Raw genomic sequence first — 20,972 nt, 5'->3', positions numbered from 1 at the left:
GCACCCTCCAGTTTGCCACGGCTGCAGGACAGAGGTGGGCAGCGACGGCTTCCTCCACAGGGGGGAGTTTAACATACCCCGCTCGGTCAGCGCCGTCCACAGATGACAGAAGGGAGGATCCCGGATTGTGCACTCGACTGGTGAGCGGCGCGTTCCACGACTTCGCTATCTCGTCGTGCACCTCCGGGAAAAAGGGGCCGGGCCTCCACGGGGTGTCCTTTCGGCCGCGATCCGACTGGAGGAACCACTCGTCCAGACGGCTTCTGGCCGGCTCGGTAGGAGGCGCCCACTCCAGACCGAGCTCATCAACTGCCTTGGTCAGGACGCGGAGGAGCTCAACATCACTGTGATGGAGGTCCCCAGCATCACTGATGGGCGCAGTGTAATCCAGTGGGCTGTTGGACCACTCCTCTCTCGCAGACGCTGCCACCGACATGGCATCATCCTCCTCCGTGGCTCCGAAAGACACCACATCTTGCGCGCTGGGGGAGGGGCAGAGATTAGCGGCCATGAATCGCACTGGAAGGGGACCTGCAGCAGGGGGGTGAGGAGCGCGTGGGCACTGAGCCGGCGCGGTCTCGTCACCCAACCCGGACAGATCCGCGTCAGTAACTTCGCGGCACTTTACTCCTTGGCTCAAAAGAGGCTGCAGAGGAAGAGCGCGGCAGAGCTAGTTGGGCGAGTTCATCGCCTTGGACGATGGCCACACGGAGCCTGAGAGTCCGGAGACTCATATCTCCGCAGTGGGGGCAGTCCGACCCCCCAAGCACCGCCTCTGCGTGGGCGCGACCCAGGCAGAAGAAGCACAATTCGTGGCCATCAGAGGGTTCAATTGGCTCTACACAGAAGAGGCAATCGCGAGAGGTCAACTTTTGTCCGTCTGAAGCTCACCGGAACACAGCAGGGGAAGAGAAGGCGTGTCCGCTGCAGCGTGTAGATCACGGTGAGTAGTAGATTTCTTTAATAGGCTTCTTGCTGAAGGAAAAAATTCTGAATGGATGACGTACAAGCACTGCCTTATATAGAGTGGGATCCCGTTCATATTTTGCGCGCTTGAACGCCATTGGCCAGTTTTACTGGCGTGATTCAATAAGGCTTCAGTAGTATTCGAGGAAAAGGTATTTCCCATAGCAATGTAGAGTGACCGAATTGAAGGGGAACACCAGGACACACATGGATAATTCTGTCAAACTAGCCATTTTGGGAAGAGTAAACATCGCTACTCAGTTAGACGACGGTCACAGGATTGCGATAAGAAAACGCAACGAGGAGGTGGATAAAAACAGGTATATTTTATCCAAGATAATTGATTGTGTTAAGTTTTGTGGGGCTTTTCAGTTGGCCTTGCGTGGGCACGATGAGACTGACTCGTCAGACAACTCTGGTATTTTTAGGGGTTTAGTGGATCTTGTTGCCTCGCTAGACAATGCGCTAGAGGAGCACCTTAAGACAGCAACCGTTTTTAAGGGCACATCAAAGACGGTACAAAATGAGCTGTTGGACTCCATGCTATCAGTGGTAAAGGATCACATTCTGGAGGAACTAACTACCGCTGATTTCATCGCCATTCAAGCTGACGAGACGATTGATGTTTCCACCCGCTGTCAGGTGCTTGTGCTATCGATTCCAACGGTAACATCCAAGAGCGCTTTTTTGAGTTCTTTACCACCCAGAAAGCAAACGCCGACTCCATTGCTACAGCACTTCTGGACAGTCTAAGTACCATACTACCAAATGGACAAAAAACAAAAACAAAGTAATTGCTCAAACTTATGATGGGGCTACTGTGATGAGAGGAAGTGCCGGCGGAGTGCAGCGTAAGATAATGGACATCTGCAAAAATGCTCACTACGTTCACTGCTACGCACATCAGCTGAACCTCATCATGCAGCAGGCAGCAGGCGACAAAACACATCCCCAGAATCGGCACTTTTTTTTCTGACCTTATTGGATTTTCTGCCTTCTTCTCCAGGTCACCTAATCGCCGTGCTTGACCAAGTGGTTGCGCACAGACTTCCCAGGGCCTCTACAACACGTTGGAGCTTCCAAAGTTGCGCTGTAAACACTGTGTACGAACACCAGGATGACCTTTTAAAATGTTTTCAGATCATCAGAGACTCAGGGAACTTTGATTCCTCAACTGTCAGAGAGTCAGGGGGTTTTGTGAGGATGCTTGAAGACGAGGCTTTCTGTTTTTTCCTGGCATTGTTTTACAAGATCATGCCAAATGTAGACATGCTAATCAACCAGCTGCAGAAGAGGAACATCGACCCTGTCTAGCAGCTGTCCAGGGATTCACAAACAACATGCAAGCAATCCGGTAAATACCCTTATTTACTAGTGGCTGATAAAGCTCTTGTTGTTAGAAAGATTCGTTGTCTGTGAAATCTTAATTGCACCATGCCATTAAAGTGATTTTTTTTTTAATTATTATTTATTAACTTTTTTTGGGCCAGGGACTCAATTCCCTTTCTGTGTGGGGACAGTGCGTCATCTGACCAGCAGCACCAGCCCAACAAGCGACCGAGAACAACGGAGGCTAGCTACAGAGATAAAACACACACACACAAAAACACAGACAAAAGATGACATATAGATTATAATTATAAAGGAACAGATGGTTAAATACCAACAAGGAAAGAGAGTGAAAAGTATTATGTTTTCCCAAAAACAAAATCCATAATGTTTGAGGTTGTTTAGTATGGGCGTTATATTGTAAATAATTATTCCATAAAATGTCAATAAATTTTTTGTTCATAATAAGCATTCTTGCAGTGACTGTTTGTAAATGTATTATTTTGTGAATATAACATTTGCCATTCAGAATATAGAAATTCACAACACATGCCATTATCTTGCCTCTGTGGGTAAGTGGATATATCATCTTTTAGTGACAAATAAAAGGAATTTAAATCAGACCAGTCCAGTAGCATAAACCTAGCCACTGTATTAAGATATTAAGCACTAGTTTGACCAACTAGCAGTCAGCCAAACAGTAAACTTAACAGTCTTCTTTTTAATTTAACTGACTAAAAAAGACTGGAACTGTAGAAGAAAATAATTACATCACTAACTTTTAAGACTATGTAGCTGGCCTCAGTATTTAAAACGTATAGATCACAGTTATAAAACAGATGGGCCAAGTCATGTACAGTAGTGCTGATCAGTCACAAGTAGCATGATGATGTTTCTGTCATCCACACAAATGGGAAAATAATTAAGTACATAATATCCTTACATGTAGCAGAAAATAGGTGGTTTATTTATTGAAATGCTACTGTAGACCTTGTTTTGTTTAGGAAACCAATAGCAAGTTCAAGATCAGGAGAAGTAAACACTGTAAAGTACAGTGAGGAATACTGGAGTTTAAACATTAGTAATAATATAATGTACATGTTATGTTCACTCAGAATCACTTTGATAAAAATGTTTTACAGGTATGTGACACTATCCTGATTCATTCCAAGGAGCGGTTTTCCTTCACCCAGCACCTCGTCAGTGCAACATTGCTGCATGGAGAGTTGTTTCCACAACACAGTGTGAAGTTTCCTGAATCAGCACTTGAAACAACAGTGCATACCCCATGCTGAACAAGGCCAAGCTCAAAACAGAACTGTCCCTCATCTATGAGAACCCTGTGTTTAGGGTTGGCAGTGGTGCAGTGCCTCTGTACCAGTTTTTCATTGAGAACAATCTTCAAAGTACTTTCACAGAGACTGTCAGTCTTCTCAAGATCATAATCACCACACCTATGACAACAGCAAAGTCAGAGAGATGCTTTTCTACTTTGAAGAGGATCAAAACTTTCCTAAGAAATACAATGACCCAGGATCGCCTTAATGCTCTGGCAATGCTTTCTATTGAGAAGAAACTTATCAGAGACATTCCTGACTTCAATAAGAAAGTCATTGAGAAGTTTGTCAATCAGAAGGAGAGAAGAGCAAAATTCCTGTACAAATAAGTAAAAAAAAAAAAAAAAAAAACATGAAGGTTTTTTTCACCACATTGATTTTCTTGTACATGGTTATCCTCAGATTTGTATCAGTCATGGAACGGCTGGAGACTGGTAAAATAAACTGATCAGAGATGATTTAATGAATAAACAGTTAACCAGATGTTCTTTAACTTTGTCTGCATTGCAATAAATCATATTGCTTTGATTTATTGTGAGGAATTGTTTGTGAAATTGTTTGTGCCATAGCCCCACTTCAAAATTTTTCACCAGCCGCCACTGCTTGCCCCCTAAACCTAATAACTGGTTGTGCCACCCTTTGCAGTAACAACTGCAATCAAGCGTTTGCGCTAACTGGCAATGAGTCTTTCACATTGCTGTGGAGAAATATTGGCCCACTCTTCTTTGCAGAATTGCTTTAATTCAGCCACATTGGAGGGTTTTCGAGCATGAATGGACTGTTTAAGGTCATGCCACAGCATTTCAGTTGGATTTAAGTCCAGACTTTGATTTGGCCACTCCAAAACCTTAATTTTGTTTTTCTTGAGACATTCAGAGGTGGACTTGCTGCTGTGTTTGGAATCATTGTCCTGCTGCATAACCCAAGTGCACTTGACCTTGAGGTCACAAACTGATGGCCGGACATTCTCCTTCAGGATTTTCTGATAGAGTGCAGAATTCATGGTTCCATCAATTATGGCAAGTCATCCAGGTTCTGAAGCTGCAAAGCAGCCTCAGACCATCACACTACCACCACCATGTTTGACTATTGGTATGATGTTATTTTTATGAAATGCTGTGTTGATTTTACGTCAGATGTAACGGGACATACACCTTTCAAAAAGTTCAACTTTTGTCGCATCAGTGCACAGAATATTTGCCCAAAAGTCTTGGGGATAATCAAGATATTTTTTGGCAAATGTGAGACGAGCCTTTGTGTTCTTTTTGATCAGCAATGGCTTTTGCCTTGGAACTCTCCCACGGATGCTGTTTTTGCCCAGTCTCTTTCTTATTGCTGAATCATGAACACTGACCTTAATTGAGGCAAGTGAGGCCTGCAGTTCTTTAGATGTGTCATGGTCAGCACCTCTCTCCGACTCATTGCTGCGATGTCAGCTACACGTGGTGGTTTGTTTTCATCCTGTCATCTACGGCTGCACATGGGGGAGCAATCAGCGCTAACTCACAGCGCTGTGCGCTCTATTAGCCCCGCACCTGTTACTCGTTTCCCCCCTTCCTATTTAATCCCATCTATGCCTTCTCTCTAGGTGCGTTTACATGGAGCATTGTAATCGGTTTAAAAGTCCAATCCGAATGAAAATGCTCCATATAAACACCTCAATCGGAATAAAAATGCCCAAACCGAATGAAATTGTAATCGGTTCGAGAGGGGTGGGATAAACCTTTCTATAAACCGAACAAAATTAAAATCCTGCCATGTAAACACTTTAAACCGATTACTTTGCGTCTACGTCATCACGTCCAGAGGTCGGGTCGTCAGAACGTGAACGTGATGATGTCGGCAACGGTACATTCTGTGATTTGGGGACACCGACACTGCAGTAGAGACTGGGTAATAGTGGAGGTATAAAGTTAAAATTTCCATTATACAGTTAAAAACACATTAGAAAGGAGAACGCTTGCTGTGTGACGGACTATCTGCTCTCATGTCCGGAGTGAAAACAGATCTGAAATGAAGCGCAATTTTCTGCTTTTCAGCTTAGAAACAACACAGTGATGATAGTGAAAGTAGCTCAATGAAAATAAACAACTTGACCAAAAGTTGCCTTTGTCATTTGTATTTGTATAGATGACAGATTCATAATTTCCGATCTGCTTGAATTTTTTCGTGCTCACGCCATGAATGTTGTACGAAACACGATTGTGATAAAGCAATGCTCCTTTGATTCATTGTTCAGCAACTCTTGGTAAGAAATCGTGTATTTGTTCCATTTAAGTACAGTACAACTTTGTAGTATCAGAGTACAATTAATCTCAGCTGCATTACAGAGGGGCATATGATTTCTATGATCGCGTTCTGGTCATATGACTGAGCGCTCGAATGAACGCAAGGGATTCAAATATTAACCGTTTATTCTAAGCAAGTGCAAACAGATATTAAAAATATTAACGTAAATATGGGCGTTTTTTCCTCTGGTGACTTGTTTTTGTTGTCACTGTAGGCTATTAGCATATCCTAAAATCGAAAGCACAGGCACATGTAAACACCATATCGGATTAGATAACGTCTCATGTAAACAGTTCATCGAATCTTTCAATCGGAATGATTTTAATCGGAATGACAAAAAAAGTGTACATGTAAACGCACCTTCTGTGTCAGTATGTCTTCTTGGGTTACGTTCTTACCTTTGCGTAGGTAGAGATCTCCTCTCTTCTTTTGTACTGTGTTCAGGATCCTCAGGCGAGGATTTAGTGATCCACTGGATAACGGGTCCGGATTGGGAACGTGAGACTGCACCCTTTTCGCTCCGTTCCTCCCAGCCATCCGCCCTGTTGGTGTGGGATTTTGGGAAGCCCAGTTTCTGCTCTTTCTAAAATAATGTGGTTAATCACAGTTCTTTCATGATTTAATAGGAGGAGGCAATTAATTTTTCAAGTAGGGCAAGGTAGGTTTGGACAGTTTTTTTCCCTTAATAAATGAAATCATCATTTAAAAACTGCATTTTGTATTTACTTGCATTATCTTTGTGTAATATTAAAAATTTTTGATCTGAATCTTTTAAGTGTGACACATATGAAAAACATTTAAAGATCAGGAAGGGGGCCAACACCTTTTCACACCACTGTACATATCATTCAAATCCTATTAATTAATCCTGTGTTCTCCAAATATTTAATTAAAGCTGCTCTGTTATTGCTTATCTGTTCTGGTTTTAACAGGTATCTCAAATTAATTTCAATGTCCTCTTTCCTCTGAACCTCTTCTAATAACTTTTCTCTATCTTTATACATGATAACATGTTCTACCATTTTCGTTTCTCCCACATCATTCACAACATCCTGTCGGATGCTTGGACATTGTTTTCCTCTCTTCTATTGTCACGTTTCATGGGGAGTCAAGGGAGCCAGGAACGAGGAGACACGGAGAATTCACAAAACTAGAGTCTTTAATTTCCAACAGGTTTACATGGAGCACAGGCAGGGAAGACATACAAGGACCGACAAACACTAACTGAAAGGACTGGGGCTTATAAAGACAGGATAATCATGGAAGACAAGACATACCTGGAATCAAATTAACAATCAACGTGAGGGAGAAACTGGGTCAGAGGGAACACATGGGGAGCAAAACACACACAAGACAGTCCACAATCCTGACATCTCTCGGGGCAGGCGGGAACTAGGAGGTGGCTCAGGAGGAGGACGAACCCTTGGGAGGGGGCCGGCAAACAGAGTCCAAGTGGGCAACGAAGGAAGGAGGAGCCAGGGAAGAGACAGGAGGGACCTGGAGCAGGAGGCGCACAGCAGGACCCAGGCAACAGCCATGATGATGGCCCACGGTGGAGCCGACGGAGGGAGGAGCCATGGAGGAGGGATGGCCGCCGACTCCAGGGGGCTGACCAACAGTGGCGGAGCAGGTGGAGGAGGAGCCTGAGGTGGAGACAGAGAGCCAACGGGCTTCCAGGGCTGAACTCAGGAACGGAAGCCGACACTGGGGTGCGCTCTGGAGGACGCTTTTGAGGAGAGGGCACTGGAGTGCACTTTCGAGGAGCAGGCACTGGAGGGCACTCTGGAGGCACGGGCTCTGGAGGACGCTTTCGGGGAGCGGGCACTGGAGGGCGCTCTGGAGGAGCGGAGCTGGACAGGACCAGCGGAGACGAAGGAGGGCTGGATGGGACCAGCCAGGACGAAGGAGAGAGGAGAGGAGTAGCTCCAGAGTGCACCCTGGACGATGGGGCGGGGCGACACATTAAGGTGGGGTGACACGTGTCGCTCGGCCCACCTTCAATTTCATTGGTTTATAATACAGCAGAGCTTATTGGTGTAGACATTTGCGCATGAACATTCTTTTATATACGTTTTTATGAATGATCTATGCTGTTTGGCTGTACTACAGAAATATTAAATGCTAACAACAGCAATCAATTAACAAATGTGTTTTTTTTTTATTTATGACAAATTAGTTAGATTAAGTTCCTATCAAACGGCATCTCCGAGTACTTCAGGCAGAACAGAGCTGTGTAATATGAGCGGCTCACGAATTCAGTCTGGGGAACAAATTCTTAATTCGTGGCCATGATATAGTCCTACCTATGCTACAAATAGCCTCACCTATGAGAAATATTAATGATGTTTCTGTGTGATGAACATAAATAGTGGTCCTCAGTCTCAACAGGTGGGTTGCACATTAAATTAAGTCATATTATTGCACTTTTCACTGTACACGAAGCAGACATACTTAAACATTGAGCAGTTTTAGCTGGGCGATGTTGATAAAAATGATCCACTGTTTGAGATTTAGCTGTTTTGTATAATGTAGGCTATATTATTTTAGGATCGGTGGATAAGCAATAACTTAGGATATGATGATAATTCACTGTAGATCAGTAAGACATAGGACAAACCCGCAAATGGTTTTATTTTAAAGAACAACTGCGGTGACAAATAAGGCAATAATACCAAATAGTCCATCAGCGTGAACTGGGGTTTTATGTGTGGATAATGGGAATAAAAACCTTGCTGAAAGGTTTTTTTTTTTTTTTTGCATATAGGCCTATTTTAAATGTTTTTGTTTACTAAAACAGCTGTTATTAAATCTGACCTACAGCAAATATTATTATTAATGTGCTTTAGTGCGTATTTAAGCAATAAATGTTAATTTTCTCTGCAACATTTTTATTTATACTTTTATATAGGCTATATGCACAAATTAAATTACTGGTTTTGTTGCTCAATCCTTTAAAAAGAACCAGGAATCACTGTACTATATTAGGCCTACTGATTTTAGATAGTTATTATAGTCTTTAATAAATAAAAAAATGATAATCACAGAGAAGGTCTCTTATACTCATTAAAAGTGCTCACGTATCTATTGCACAGATTTACAGCTCTGAGTGATTTAATATTCGATAGTTATGCAGATCTATATGGCAGCCTACAACTATCGAGTGTTAGTAGCTGAATATAAATTCATCCCGTACACAGATTATAACACGCACACACAATGAGGGTGTGGATACATAAATAATTGGATTTTGAATATCTGATGTCACGGACACTTATTTACTATAAGATAGGAACCTTTAAAAACTGTAAGAGAATCAATATAGGCTCAAATATTTTATTAAGATATAAACAAGGAAACATTGAGCTTGCCATGAAAACATTTTATTCAACCTGATCTCACAGAATTCAGTGTAATGTTCACGGACTTAATTAACCTCCGAATCTGTGGTGGCATCACGGAATCGCCGAAAATTCCGTGATGGGCTCACAGAAGGTATCAGCCATGGTCCATGCACGGATTCACTGGTTCAACACCAGCGCTGCATCGGACCACGTAAAAAGAGTGACTCCGATGCAGTTATACTTTCACTGGAGTACCTGACCCCACCCCTACCTTAAACCTACCCAGTTCTGAACAATAATGATGATGATAAATCCGCATCTGGGCCAGAGGAAATTGTTTGAGTCGATTTTCAGTGTGTGTGCCAGTTTTGGGCCGGGGACCCAGCCAGAACTGGGCCAGAAGCTAAGCAAGGTTGTGGCCCAGAGGTGGGCCAGGCAAATTTTGCTATCTGGGTAATTAAGTCCGTGAACATTACACGGAATTCTGTGAGATCATGTTGTTTTATTAGCACTTTGTAACCTACAAGTTTGTGACGCATTGACAAACGTAGGCTATAATTATCCCTTTAAACAACAAAAAAACGGTTGTGCTTTAAAACGTAAAATCAGCCGCTTATGTTCGTGTATGTCCATCTCTAAAATTCAGTAAATTATCATAATTTGCGTATAAAATCCAATTTAGTGCTGATCCGCGGCTTGCCAATCCTCAAGGAAATATGAAGCGCTATTCAGCCTGAAGAACCCGGAGGTAGTCAAGAGTTTATTTGTAAACGACTTCATCTGACTAAAATTACCATGGTTACTAAACAGATAATAATTAAGATAAGCCTATGATTCTAGAGTTAGCACATACTATTTCTGTAATATAAATTATATTTTAAAAATATATCAAATCAATTACAAAATTGTACACAAAGGAATGCGCATGCTCGGGTCTATACCAATAAGATTTGCAGTGTTATAAACCAATGGAATTGGGGGGTCGCCCCGCCATCGTCCAGATTGCACTCTGGAGTACTTGGAGGAGAGGGGGAATGTCGGCCTCCAGATCTGTCTCCCAATCAATTAGATCCCCCTCCAAGTCTAGCAGTCCCAGATGCATGATCAGCTCACCCTCAGCCGTGATGCAGGGGGTGGAGCTCCACTCCGCGCTCACACCGTCCACGGCTTGCTCCCTCGTGGTGGGCACTGTCGCCGGGCTCTCGCACCTGGTCTGACGGATGGGGCTCTACGTCCGGGGCGATCCTCTGCTCAGTCGCTCGGCATTGCGCTGGCTCGCAGATCGCAGCGGGAATTGGCTCTCCGTCATCGGTGGGCTCGGGCTGATGCTCTGCACCACGGGAAGTTGGTGGGCTGGGCTCTGGGTCTAGAGTGGATCTGGCGAGATCATCCTCGGGAGAGACGGTGAGGGGCGATCCGTTTCTCACCAGAATCCACTCCACGAAGGCGGCGAAATCCTCTCGAGGACCATCTTCGGACGACAGCGCTCTGCACGCAGTGTTCAGGCTTGCATCATAGAATGCGCAGAGCATGTCATCTGGATAGCTGGTGGCGTCACAGGGAACACATGGGGAGCAAAACACACACAAGATAGTCCACAATCCTGACATCTATTTCCACCCGAGTACCTACTTTTCCCCAATTTTGGCTGTATTTCATACATATTTCTACCTTTATTTCCTGTCTCCCACATTTGTTGCCATCTTTGATTTATTTGTTTTTAATTATAGCTTTAATTTCATATCTACTGTATGATATTTCCATTTCTATTCTCTCGGCCCTCAGAGCTTGTTTCGCCAATTGTCTGCTGCTTCGTTTCCTTTCACCCCCATGTGAGCTGGAACCCACATGAATATTACGCTCACCCTTTTCTGCTGTAACGTATATAATTCTTGCAGAATTTCCACTACTAAATCCTGTCTAGTGTCTGACTGTTGTGCTTTAATGCACATAATAGCTGAACTAGAGACTGAACATACTACCACATCCTTTAATCCTGCCTCGCTTATCCATCTTAATGCCATCATTATTGCTATTAATTCCCCTGAAAATACTGATAACTTATTTGAGATCCTTACCTTTCTGGAAATTTGCATTTTTGGAATGACAACTGCTACCCCTACTTGCTCATTATCTGGATTTTTTGATGTATCCATTTAACCACAGGTATTTCCTTACCTGGATTTCCTCTAGTTCACTCTGGCCTTCTTTTTCCCTATGTTCCAGTATTCTTAAATCAACTGAAGGCTGTGGCCAAATCCACAAAGGGACTGCTGGTAAAACCACTATTGGAGTAATACTTAACTCTTTAATACCCAACTCCTTTACCAAATCTCCAATCACCCATTCAAAACTATGACATTCCCTTTTCCCATACTCCCAACACTGCTCTAGTACCCTTAAAGTGGGATGTGATTTGTTCTGTCCCATAAGATTTGCCCAATATACTGCAGTTAACTGTTGTCTTCTTAATTTAGGAGGCATGTCCCCTACTTCTACCTGTAATGCTGAAACAGGTGATGACGGACACGCCCCACAACAGATCCTTAATGCCGTTGCTTGAATTCTTTATGCCATGCTGTTCTTCTTCGTCTTCTTTAGAGATTTGAGGTTAGATGCATCAGGGGCGTATTGCTGCCCTCCTCAGTTCATATGATGAACTCCGCTTAACCCTAAGCCCTGAAGGAAGGTGATGTTTTTCCGAGTGACATACACAAAAATAATGACTCGTAACTCCAAAACCGTACCAAGGAGAGTAGTACACTCCGGTTTAGAGAGACTACTCATAGGCAGTTCGATTCCGAAACTTTTGGAATCGATTCCGATTCCAGGTTCTGGAATCGATGGGATTTGATTGCAAGAAGACTCCTCGCTGTTGTTTCCAGATCTTTTTCGATTCTTGTTTTTTTTTAGATTGAAGGAACCTAATCTCGCCATGACTACAGGATATATAAAGGTCATAGAAAGTAGCCTTCTTATAATATGAAGCTTTATTTGTAAAAATGACAATACATTTCTATAGCTCTGATTAATTTTCAAATTGTAATTTTGTCTACATTCATGCCCTTGAAATTAGTCATAGCCCACAGCTCAGCAGTGGACATTTGTTTATTGCATGAATGGAACAAGACATGAAGTGTCTAAAATACATGTGCACAGTTCAGCTGATTGATTGATTAATTAATTACTTCCAAACAGTGAATGAAATAACCTAACCAAAAAGAATGACTTGTGAATTGATGTGAATGCCTAAGTTACTCAAAAAAAGTAATCCACTACACATTACTAATTACTTCTTTAAAATTTTAATTTGAAAATTTGACTGATTACTGCTTTTAAAAATTAATCAGATTACTAACTACTTTACTTTCAAGTTTACTTTACAAGTTATCAAACCTAAAAAATACACTACAAAGTGAAACTCATAGTTCTTTCATTAATTTAATATTGACTGAAAAATTATTAAAACAGCAACTTGAACAATCACTTGCATTTTTTCCTGATAACAGCAAAAATAACTTAAAATGTTTCATAATTTTTGATCGTACAGATAAGAGTCCTTAATAGCACACATACATCATGGAGACGTCTATTTGATGTCTGCATTTTGCGCTTTTAAAGTGCGCCGCTCCAACGGCAGAATACAACTTCTACACGTGAAAAGCCTTTTTATTAGTATTTAGACGTTCATTAATTAGACTTTTTCATACTAATATTTAAATTCTTTCTTTGCAGACAATCATTTAATTGATTTAATCGAGACTTGTCATAGCACTTGCATATTATTGCTCCTTTGTTGTTTTTGATTGCGAATTATTGTCATCATTTGTAAGTCGCTTTGAATAAAAGTGTCTGCTAAATTACTAAATGTAAATGTAAATGCATTTACATCTGCAAGAAGTATTTTTTAGAGTGTTTGCTCATCTGCAATACGTCTATTGGACGTTTCCTATCAGATGTCAAATAGGCATAGGCCTATATTAGATGTCTTTAAGATGTATATGATTTAGAATGCCTGCAAAACTGACATCTGCAAGACATCCGTCAGACGTTTGTACACAGCAGATGCTTTCCAGATCAAGTGATCTTTAACAGACATCTTGCAGACGTACACGTGCTATCTGGGGTAATGCATCATTTGAAACTGTAAAAGGTCTTTTATTTGTATACACTTGCAATATCAACAAAACAAATTTATTTTGTAAAATAAAGAAAACAAATAGGGTGCACTTTCTGCATTCTCAGTCTCTGTGAATATCTTCCTGAAACCCGTCACTAAAATGAACGAAAACTCAGCAAGTACTTACATTTAGCAGACACTTTTATCCAAAGTGACTTACAAATGAGGACAATGGAAGCAATCAAAATCAACAAAAGAGCAGTGATATGCAAGGGCTATGACAAGTCTCAGTTAGCCTAATGCAATACAAGTAGCAAGTTTTTTTTATTTGTTTTTATTATATAATAAATAAAAAGAAAACAGATAGAATAGAAAAAACAAATATTATCTGATAACTTAATCCGTATGAATCCAACGCGAGGTACAGTCTTTCCCGTCTAAGATCATCTATAATGTGGTCCCGCCCGTGCACATAGCGTTCTATATGATAATCATCCACGCGAATCAGGCTTGAAACGCGCGAATATGTAAACGCCCACATCACCTCCGTAAACAAAAAAGATTAATCAAGTTCATCTCGGCTACTTTTCGTTTTCGGAAGCTGGCACTCTCCGGTGATTTATTAAAGGGCATACTGACCTGCAAAACATGATTTTTACTTCATATTTTTTAACACTGCATTTGTAAAAAAAATTATTGACAATAACTGTAATCAAATTACATAAATTTAAAATGTAATGCATTACATTACTGCGTTATCAGGAAAAGTAATTAGAATACAGTATTAACGCGATAAAACAAAGACTATCCTTGAAAGAGACTTTGATTATACCCAACTGTGCTTCTAATGACTATCAGTGAGCAAGAAGTGAATTAATGCTTCTCAAACAGAAGGCTGCATCCTCACATTCAGATGAGCACAGTACCAATTAATTTTCTTTCAGTTTATTTTCGTGAATTTAAAGGTGTACAAGTTATAAAAAAAGATAACAGAAACATGCTGGCTCTTACGTTTTATTTGCCAAGTGTTCAATAAAGCTCTCCAACTGATTGGAGAAAAAATATTTTCCACAATCTATGCATGTTTCATAACGTTAAAAGCAAAAGCGCCATGTCAAAGGTACTACAGTTGTTGTTTTTTTCTGCTGTGCCCCACTTGCGCCTGTCGGGTTTTATCTGTTATAGCTCTCTGAGCAATATCTTTGGATAAAATCGCATGATAATGGTGAATTTTTAATAATTCTTATGGTGCTTTTTAATGGGGAGAATTTTCTGAAAATAATGGCATGTCATTTTTCATGATATATGCATGTTTCATGAAGTTACCAGTGAAAACACCACATGCCAGCTACCTTTTATTTTTGTTCTATGTGGTCTCTGCAGATATAAATTATGGATTATAGTGAGTTTGAGGTCTTTTTAATCAGGAGAATCTAAATAATTATGTTTTTTCACGATCTGATCATGTTTTATGAAGCTGCATCCCAAAAAAGGGATGTTTTGTATCATGCAGGACTCTATACTGATGTTAATAAAGTTGTTGCTCTTTTTTTTGTAAATTCTCTTATGGTTTGTCATTGGGTTCATTCATTACCACCATCAATGGCTGTTTTTAACATTTCTTTGAGACTATGTACTTAAATTTTTATATTCAATTTAAAATAAATAAATGAATAAGGACCAATTGTGGAATCAGCTTTTTATTACAGACATTGAATTTAAGTTATTCAACTTTCACTATATATACAAACAAACTTATTTCCATAGACATTCACATTGTGAATAACTATAAAAACTTAATATTGCCATAATACTGCAAGACTTTATCATCATTGGGTTTGAGAATCTTCTTGTCTGCCATATTCACCACCCATCCAGGTGACAACCCAAAAAAGATCTGACGAGGATCCTTTCTTTGTACCAGCATTTCAAAAAATTTGTCTGTTGTGATGTCAGGTATGGTGTAGCCATACTTTTTAGCCAGACCTAGCCGTGCAGCTTGGACTTTATCTGGGTCTGCGAGGTAGCCGCGGTTATTGGCATCTGTGTAATATGGAAGAAGGTCTTCACCAGGGAGCAGGCGCTTGGGTATGGGCTCCCCAGACATGAGAAAGGGCACTGGTTTGATGAGGATTTCTAAAACACCACACACAAATCTTATCAGTGCAACTGATATTATCTATTACGACATAATTACTGAGACATCCTCATGAGTCATTGGTTTGTACAAAATAAACATTATTTCAAGTAGCCCTGTATCTTTATGTTAGGTTGGCTATTGTACTGAAGTCATGGTCCATGATTTTATGTGCACATACAGTGGGTACGGAAAGTATTCAGACCCCCTTATATTTTTCACTCTTTGTTATATTGCAGCCATTTTCTAAAATCATTTAAGTTAATTTTTTTCCCTCAATGTACACGCAGCACCCCATATTGACAGAAAAACACAGAATTGTTGACATTTTTGCAGATTTATTAAAAAAGAAAAACTGAAATATCACATGGTCCTAAGTATTCAGACCCTTTGCTCAGTATTTAGTAGAAGCACCCTTTTGATCTAATACAGCCATGAGTCTTTTTGGAAAAGATGTAACAAGTTTTTCACACCTGGATTTGGGGATCCTCTGCCATCCCTCCTTGCAGATCCTCTCCAGTTCTGTCAGGTTGGATGGTAAACGCTGGACAGCCATTTTAGGTCTCTCCAGAGATGCTCAATTGGGTTTAAGTCAGGGCTCTGGCTGGGCCATTCAAGAACAGTCACGGAGTTGTTGTGAAGCCACTCCTTCGTTATTTTAGCTGTGTGCTTAGGGTCATTGTCTTGTTGGAAGGTAAACCTTGGCCCAGTCTGAGGTCCTGAGCACTCTGGAGAAGGTTTTCGTCCAGAATATCCCTGTACTTGGCCGCATTCATCTTTCCCTCGATTGCAACCAGTCGTCCTGTCCCTGCAGCTGAAAACACCCCACAGCATGATGCTGCCACCACCATGCTTCACTGTTGGGACTGTATTGGACAGGTGATGAGCAGTGCCTGGTTTTCTCCACACATACCGCTTAGAATTAAGGCCAAAAGTTCTATCTTGGTCTCATCAGACCAGAGAATCTTATTCAGGTGTTTTTAGCAAACTCCATGCGGGCTTTCATGTGTCTTGCACTGAGGAGAGGCTTCCGTCGGGCCACTCTGCCATAAAGCCCCGACTGGTGGAGGGCTGCAGTGATGGTTGACTTTCTACAACTTTCTCCCATCTCCCGACTGCATCTCTGGAGTTCAGCCACAGTGATCTTTGGGTTCTTCTTTACCTCTCTCACCAAGGCTCTTCTCCCCCGATAGCTCAGTTTGGCCGGACGGCCAGCTCTAGAAAGGGTTCTGGTCGTCCCAAACGTCTTTCATTTAAGGATTGTGGAGGCCACTGTTCTCTTAGGAACCTTAAGTGCAGCAGAAATTTTTTTGTAACCTTGGCCAGATCTGTGCCTTGCCACAATTCTGTCTCTGAGCTCTTCAGGCAGTTCCTTTGACCTCATGATTCTCATTTGCTCTGACATGCACTGTGAGCTGTAAGGTCTTATATAGACAGGTGTGTGGCTTTCCTAATCAAGTCCAATCAGTATAATCAAACACAGCTGGACTCAAATGAAGGTGTAGAACCATCTCAAGGATGATCAGAAGAAATGGACAGCACCCGAGTTAAATATATGAGTGTCACAGCAAAGGGTCTGAATACTTAGGACCATGTGATATTTCAGTTTTTCTTTTTTAATAAATCTGCAAAAATGTCAACAATTCTGTGTTTTTCTGTCAATATGGGGTGCTGTGTGTACATTAATGAGAAAAAAAAAATGAACAAATGATTTTAGCAAATGGTTGCAATATAACAAAGAGTGAAAAATTTAAGGGGGTCTGAATACTTTCCGTACCCACTGTATGTGAATATGCCTAGATAACAGAGTGTAGGCATACTTACGGAGGCTACGAGGATCATAGTAGCTGGTTGTGATTATACCCCCATTTCGCTCAACTGCAGCAATGGCTTTCTCTGAGGCAACCTGGACCTCCAGGTTTACTTTTGCACAAAATATATCAGCACCCTGTAACAGAGCCATACACACTGCGTTCAATGAAAATGACTTATGAATAAATTGTGTTTTGTTACTGCAGATTTTGAGCAGTCAGATTTCCTACAGATTTACACAAGTTTGTAAGGTTAAAGCCCCGTTCACACCAAGATAGATAACTATAAAGAGAACTATAAAGACAACGATATTAGTGTCCACACCAGCGGACGATATCATCTGTTTATTCTAAGTGCACGCTCGTCTGCCACTTTAAATTCTCAAGATCATTATAGCAGGATGGACTCTTATTGGGTGACAATGTTTTTATCGTTCTGAAAGTGATTCCAACGATATTTTTTCTCTGTGCCTTTACTGTTATAGCTGTGGTGTGGACTCTGCTATTCTTTAATTTTGAGAACGATTTTTAGAACTATATCTTTATCGTTATTGTGCTTGGTGTGAACAGGCCTTAAGACACCTTAAAAATATTTTTTACATAAAGAAATGCTTCAAAAAAATGAATGTACTCCGCCACTGCAAATGTGACAGACTTCAACAATGACAACAAAATATTCATGCCATTTAATACACACCTCATCAATGAGCTGAATGCCATAGTCTCGTTTCAGAGGCTGGATTGCAACTCCTCTGCAATTGACGAGTTGGGTTAGATCGATGGGTTGCATGGGGTCAACACGACCCAAATCTATTAGATACTGGAGTCTGCGTAGGGATAGTGGGGGATACTGCGGCCGACGACTGGATGAATAAAACACACAGGGTTGCATCTTTATGAGCCATGAAGGTGAAAGATGTATATGTAACAGTATATCTTGACCAATATGAACCATAACACCTGTGATTGGCATTGTAGCCATATTTTGGGATGATCAGATAGAATGGAGTCTGTCCACCCTCAAAGCCCAGTCGGGGTCGATTACCACGTTGCCGTTCACCCTTATGGCCCCGTCCACTTTTGTTGCCTCCATGCATTCCACGACCTCTGTGCTTTTCCTTTAAAGTGATCAGATATACTATATTTATGAAATCACAGGATAATTACAAGTGTAATAAATTATTATTCCAAGTGTAACAGGCACTGTAGTTTGCTCATTAACTAAAGTTAAATTTACTTATTAGCTGATTTTGTGCAATAATGGTTTATGTTTGCATAATTGTTTTGCAATAAATGCCCCCAGAAATGTATAAAGTATCAATGATATTTGTTAATCCTTTATGATTTTGAATGTAACCAACACTGCACATTTTAACAGGAGCTAAACTTACAATTTGACTTTGAACCACATTTTACATTAGCTGACACATTTACAGAGACTTGCATGTTTTCCCTCATCGTTTGAAAACCTAGTCTATGAAAGACTATAGAAAAGTCTATGAAATTAATGCATCCACGCCTAATGCATCCAATCTCTAAATCTAGACATTAAAGGGGTAAAACCATTTTTTGCACTTTATTTAATTCTATTTTCAAATAAACTTTATTTAAAAAGTTTTTCTTCATGCTACACATGGCAATTATCAGTATAAACTATACCTGGGAATACAGCTCGACCTGATAGAATACCCCACATAAAAAAATACTATAGTAATTTATAAATAATATAGAGTTTTTGAACCATACTATAGTGAAGTACTTGAATTAATTTGTTGTGGTTATTCTATAGTCGCTGTGGTAACATAAAAACTATAGTAATATAAACAAACTACTTTACCCAATGCAGTACAGTTTTCTACAACTGTAGGGTATATTATACTACAATACACTACAGTTTACTGTAGTAAAAACTAAAGTATACTGCAGTATTTATTACAGTTTATCAGTGCACTATAGTTAAAGGGATAGTTCACCCAAAAATGAAAACTCTGTCATCATTTACTCACCCTCAAGTAGTTCCAGTAACCAGGCTGTTTTGGGGTACCATTGACTTCCATAGTAGGAAAAAAAAAATACTATGCAAGTCAAAGCTGCCCCAGAACTGCTCTGTTTCCCACATTCTTTAGAATATCTTCCTTTGTGTTCAGCAGAACAAAGACATTCATATAGGTTTGGAGCTACTTGAGGGTGAGTAAATGACAGAATTTTCATTTTTGGGTGAACTATCAGTATCCTGTAGCATTCATTAACAAAGTGTTGTTAAATACTATAATATATACAGTATAATACGCTTTACTATAGTATGGTTCAAAAACACTAGCATTTACTATAAATTACTATAGTATTTGGGAACCTCTTTTTTTTAGGTTATGAACGATTAATTGTCCTTAGTAGATTTACTACCTACAACATCTACTCTAATTGTAAAACTACTACGGTGACTTTAGAAAATTATAGGAACGTGTCGTAACTATAAACCTACATTTTGGTCATCTGACTATCATGCTGCTCCTCAGCTAACACGCTAAACCACTAATCATCTACATTGTAACTTCTCACAAATTAATAAACTTACATCTTTTTTTGCTCCCGGGTTTGGTCGAAGGTTTGCGAGTGTAATGCGAGGTAGATTCTTTACGATATCGATGGTTTTCCCCGCTGTTGTCTTGGTCAAAGACATTATAGATCCACAGAAATGCTACTCAAGGGCAGATGACACGGGGATACGCACGTGGTACGCTAAACCGGAACCACATGCAGGGAACAAAAAATAATAAAAGTAAACAATTATGAACATACGTAATGAACAGTGAAACGTAATGAACAAACATTTGTTTATGGAATTACAAATTAATAGTAAACATACGTAGAACTCTAATTTATCAACCATTATAGAGAATGAGAAGTTTTTTTTTTTTTTTTTAAATTTGAAATAACAATAGGGGAATACAAAGTCATACAAAAATATAAGTCTATAAAAACAGACAATTTTTGAAATTTCCATACATTTTTCAAAAACTATATATCTAATACATCAATAATCCTCTTTAATAGTTGAGATGTCTTAACAGCTTTACGATTGTTCTGTACTGAAGTTAGAGAATCATAAAAAAACTTTAAATCAATGGAAAACAGTCTACCATTTGGTACAGTTAACATACATTTTGCTTTGTGTATGTGATATTTCCCCAATAAAACAATAATTTTAATTATATTGTCCATTTCCAATAGACCTGTATCACAATCCAAAAAAAAGACCGTTATATCAGTTATAGTGACAAACTTGTAAAACACTTCAAAAAGAAACAAAGAAACTTGGGACCAAAATAGTTTGGTATAATCACAACTGAAAAATAAGTGAAAAATGGTTTCTGACTCTTCTTTACAAAAACAGCATAAAGGCGAGAACCCCTCTTTAAACTTACTGATGAAATCATTACATGGATAATATCTGTGCAGTGTTTTAAAATGAATTTCTTTGACTTTATTAGGAATTACATATTTATTCATATCTGACCACAGATTCTGAAATAAAAGCGAGGGATAATCCTGTTTCCATTTCACCATTGCCTTAGGAAAAATACTTTTTTCTTTCGTTAAAATTTTCCTAATATAAAAGTTATTGAATTTTTTATCTCTAAT

At 40.1% G+C, this 20,972-nt stretch overlaps 2 protein-coding genes across 5 annotated transcripts in view; both read right to left on the bottom strand.

Annotated features, from left to right (window-relative positions):
• The window catches only part of fastkd3 (FAST kinase domains 3), a 30,868-nt gene extending 19,026 nt beyond the window's left edge, over window positions 1-11,842 (bottom strand). For 2 of the 4 annotated variants that reach the window (XM_058781962.1, XM_058781964.1), the window contains exon 1: window positions 11,441-11,840. In XM_058781962.1, the coding sequence (XP_058637945.1) occupies window positions 11,441-11,746 (306 nt within the window). In that variant the 5' untranslated portion in view covers window positions 11,747-11,840. Of the gene's footprint in view, window positions 1-11,440 lie in introns of all 4 variants that reach the window. The other 2 variants (XM_058781966.1, XM_058781963.1) reach the window with 2 other exon arrangements.
• A 3,224-nt stretch (window positions 11,843-15,066) lies between these two features.
• On the bottom strand, window positions 15,067-20,069 carry mrpl15 (mitochondrial ribosomal protein L15). Its single transcript, XM_058782289.1, has 5 exons — window positions 19,906-20,069; window positions 18,291-18,448; window positions 18,028-18,193; window positions 17,344-17,467; window positions 15,067-15,518 (listed from the first exon to the last, which is right to left on the bottom strand). Exons 1-5 carry the CDS (start codon window positions 20,008-20,010, stop codon window positions 15,169-15,171), a joined length of 903 nt encoding a protein of 300 aa, XP_058638272.1. The 5' UTR covers window positions 20,011-20,069; the 3' UTR covers window positions 15,067-15,168.
• Window positions 20,070-20,972: the final 903 nt, after the last annotated feature.

Source organism: Onychostoma macrolepis, chromosome 07 (assembly GCF_012432095.1).
Source record: "Onychostoma macrolepis isolate SWU-2019 chromosome 07, ASM1243209v1, whole genome shotgun sequence".
Classification (NCBI taxonomy): Eukaryota; Metazoa; Chordata; class Actinopteri; order Cypriniformes; family Cyprinidae; genus Onychostoma; species Onychostoma macrolepis.
The sequence above is the reverse complement of the archived record's forward strand: the minus strand, read 5'-3'. Positions and strand labels throughout refer to the sequence as shown.

Excerpts from the sequence above, each read along its gene's own strand:
- mrpl15 (XM_058782289.1), bottom strand. The coding sequence starts at position 20,010 with ATGTCTTTGACCAAGACAACAGCGGGGAAAACCATCGATATCGTAAAG. Across the intron at positions 18,449-19,905 it reads ACCCGGGAGCAAAAAAAGAT|GAAAAGCACAGAGGTCGTGG; the intron begins GTAAGTTTATTA and ends ATCACTTTAAAG. Across the intron at positions 18,194-18,290 it reads GGCTACAATGCCAATCACAG|TCGTCGGCCGCAGTATCCCC; the intron begins GTGTTATGGTTC and ends TTATTCATCCAG.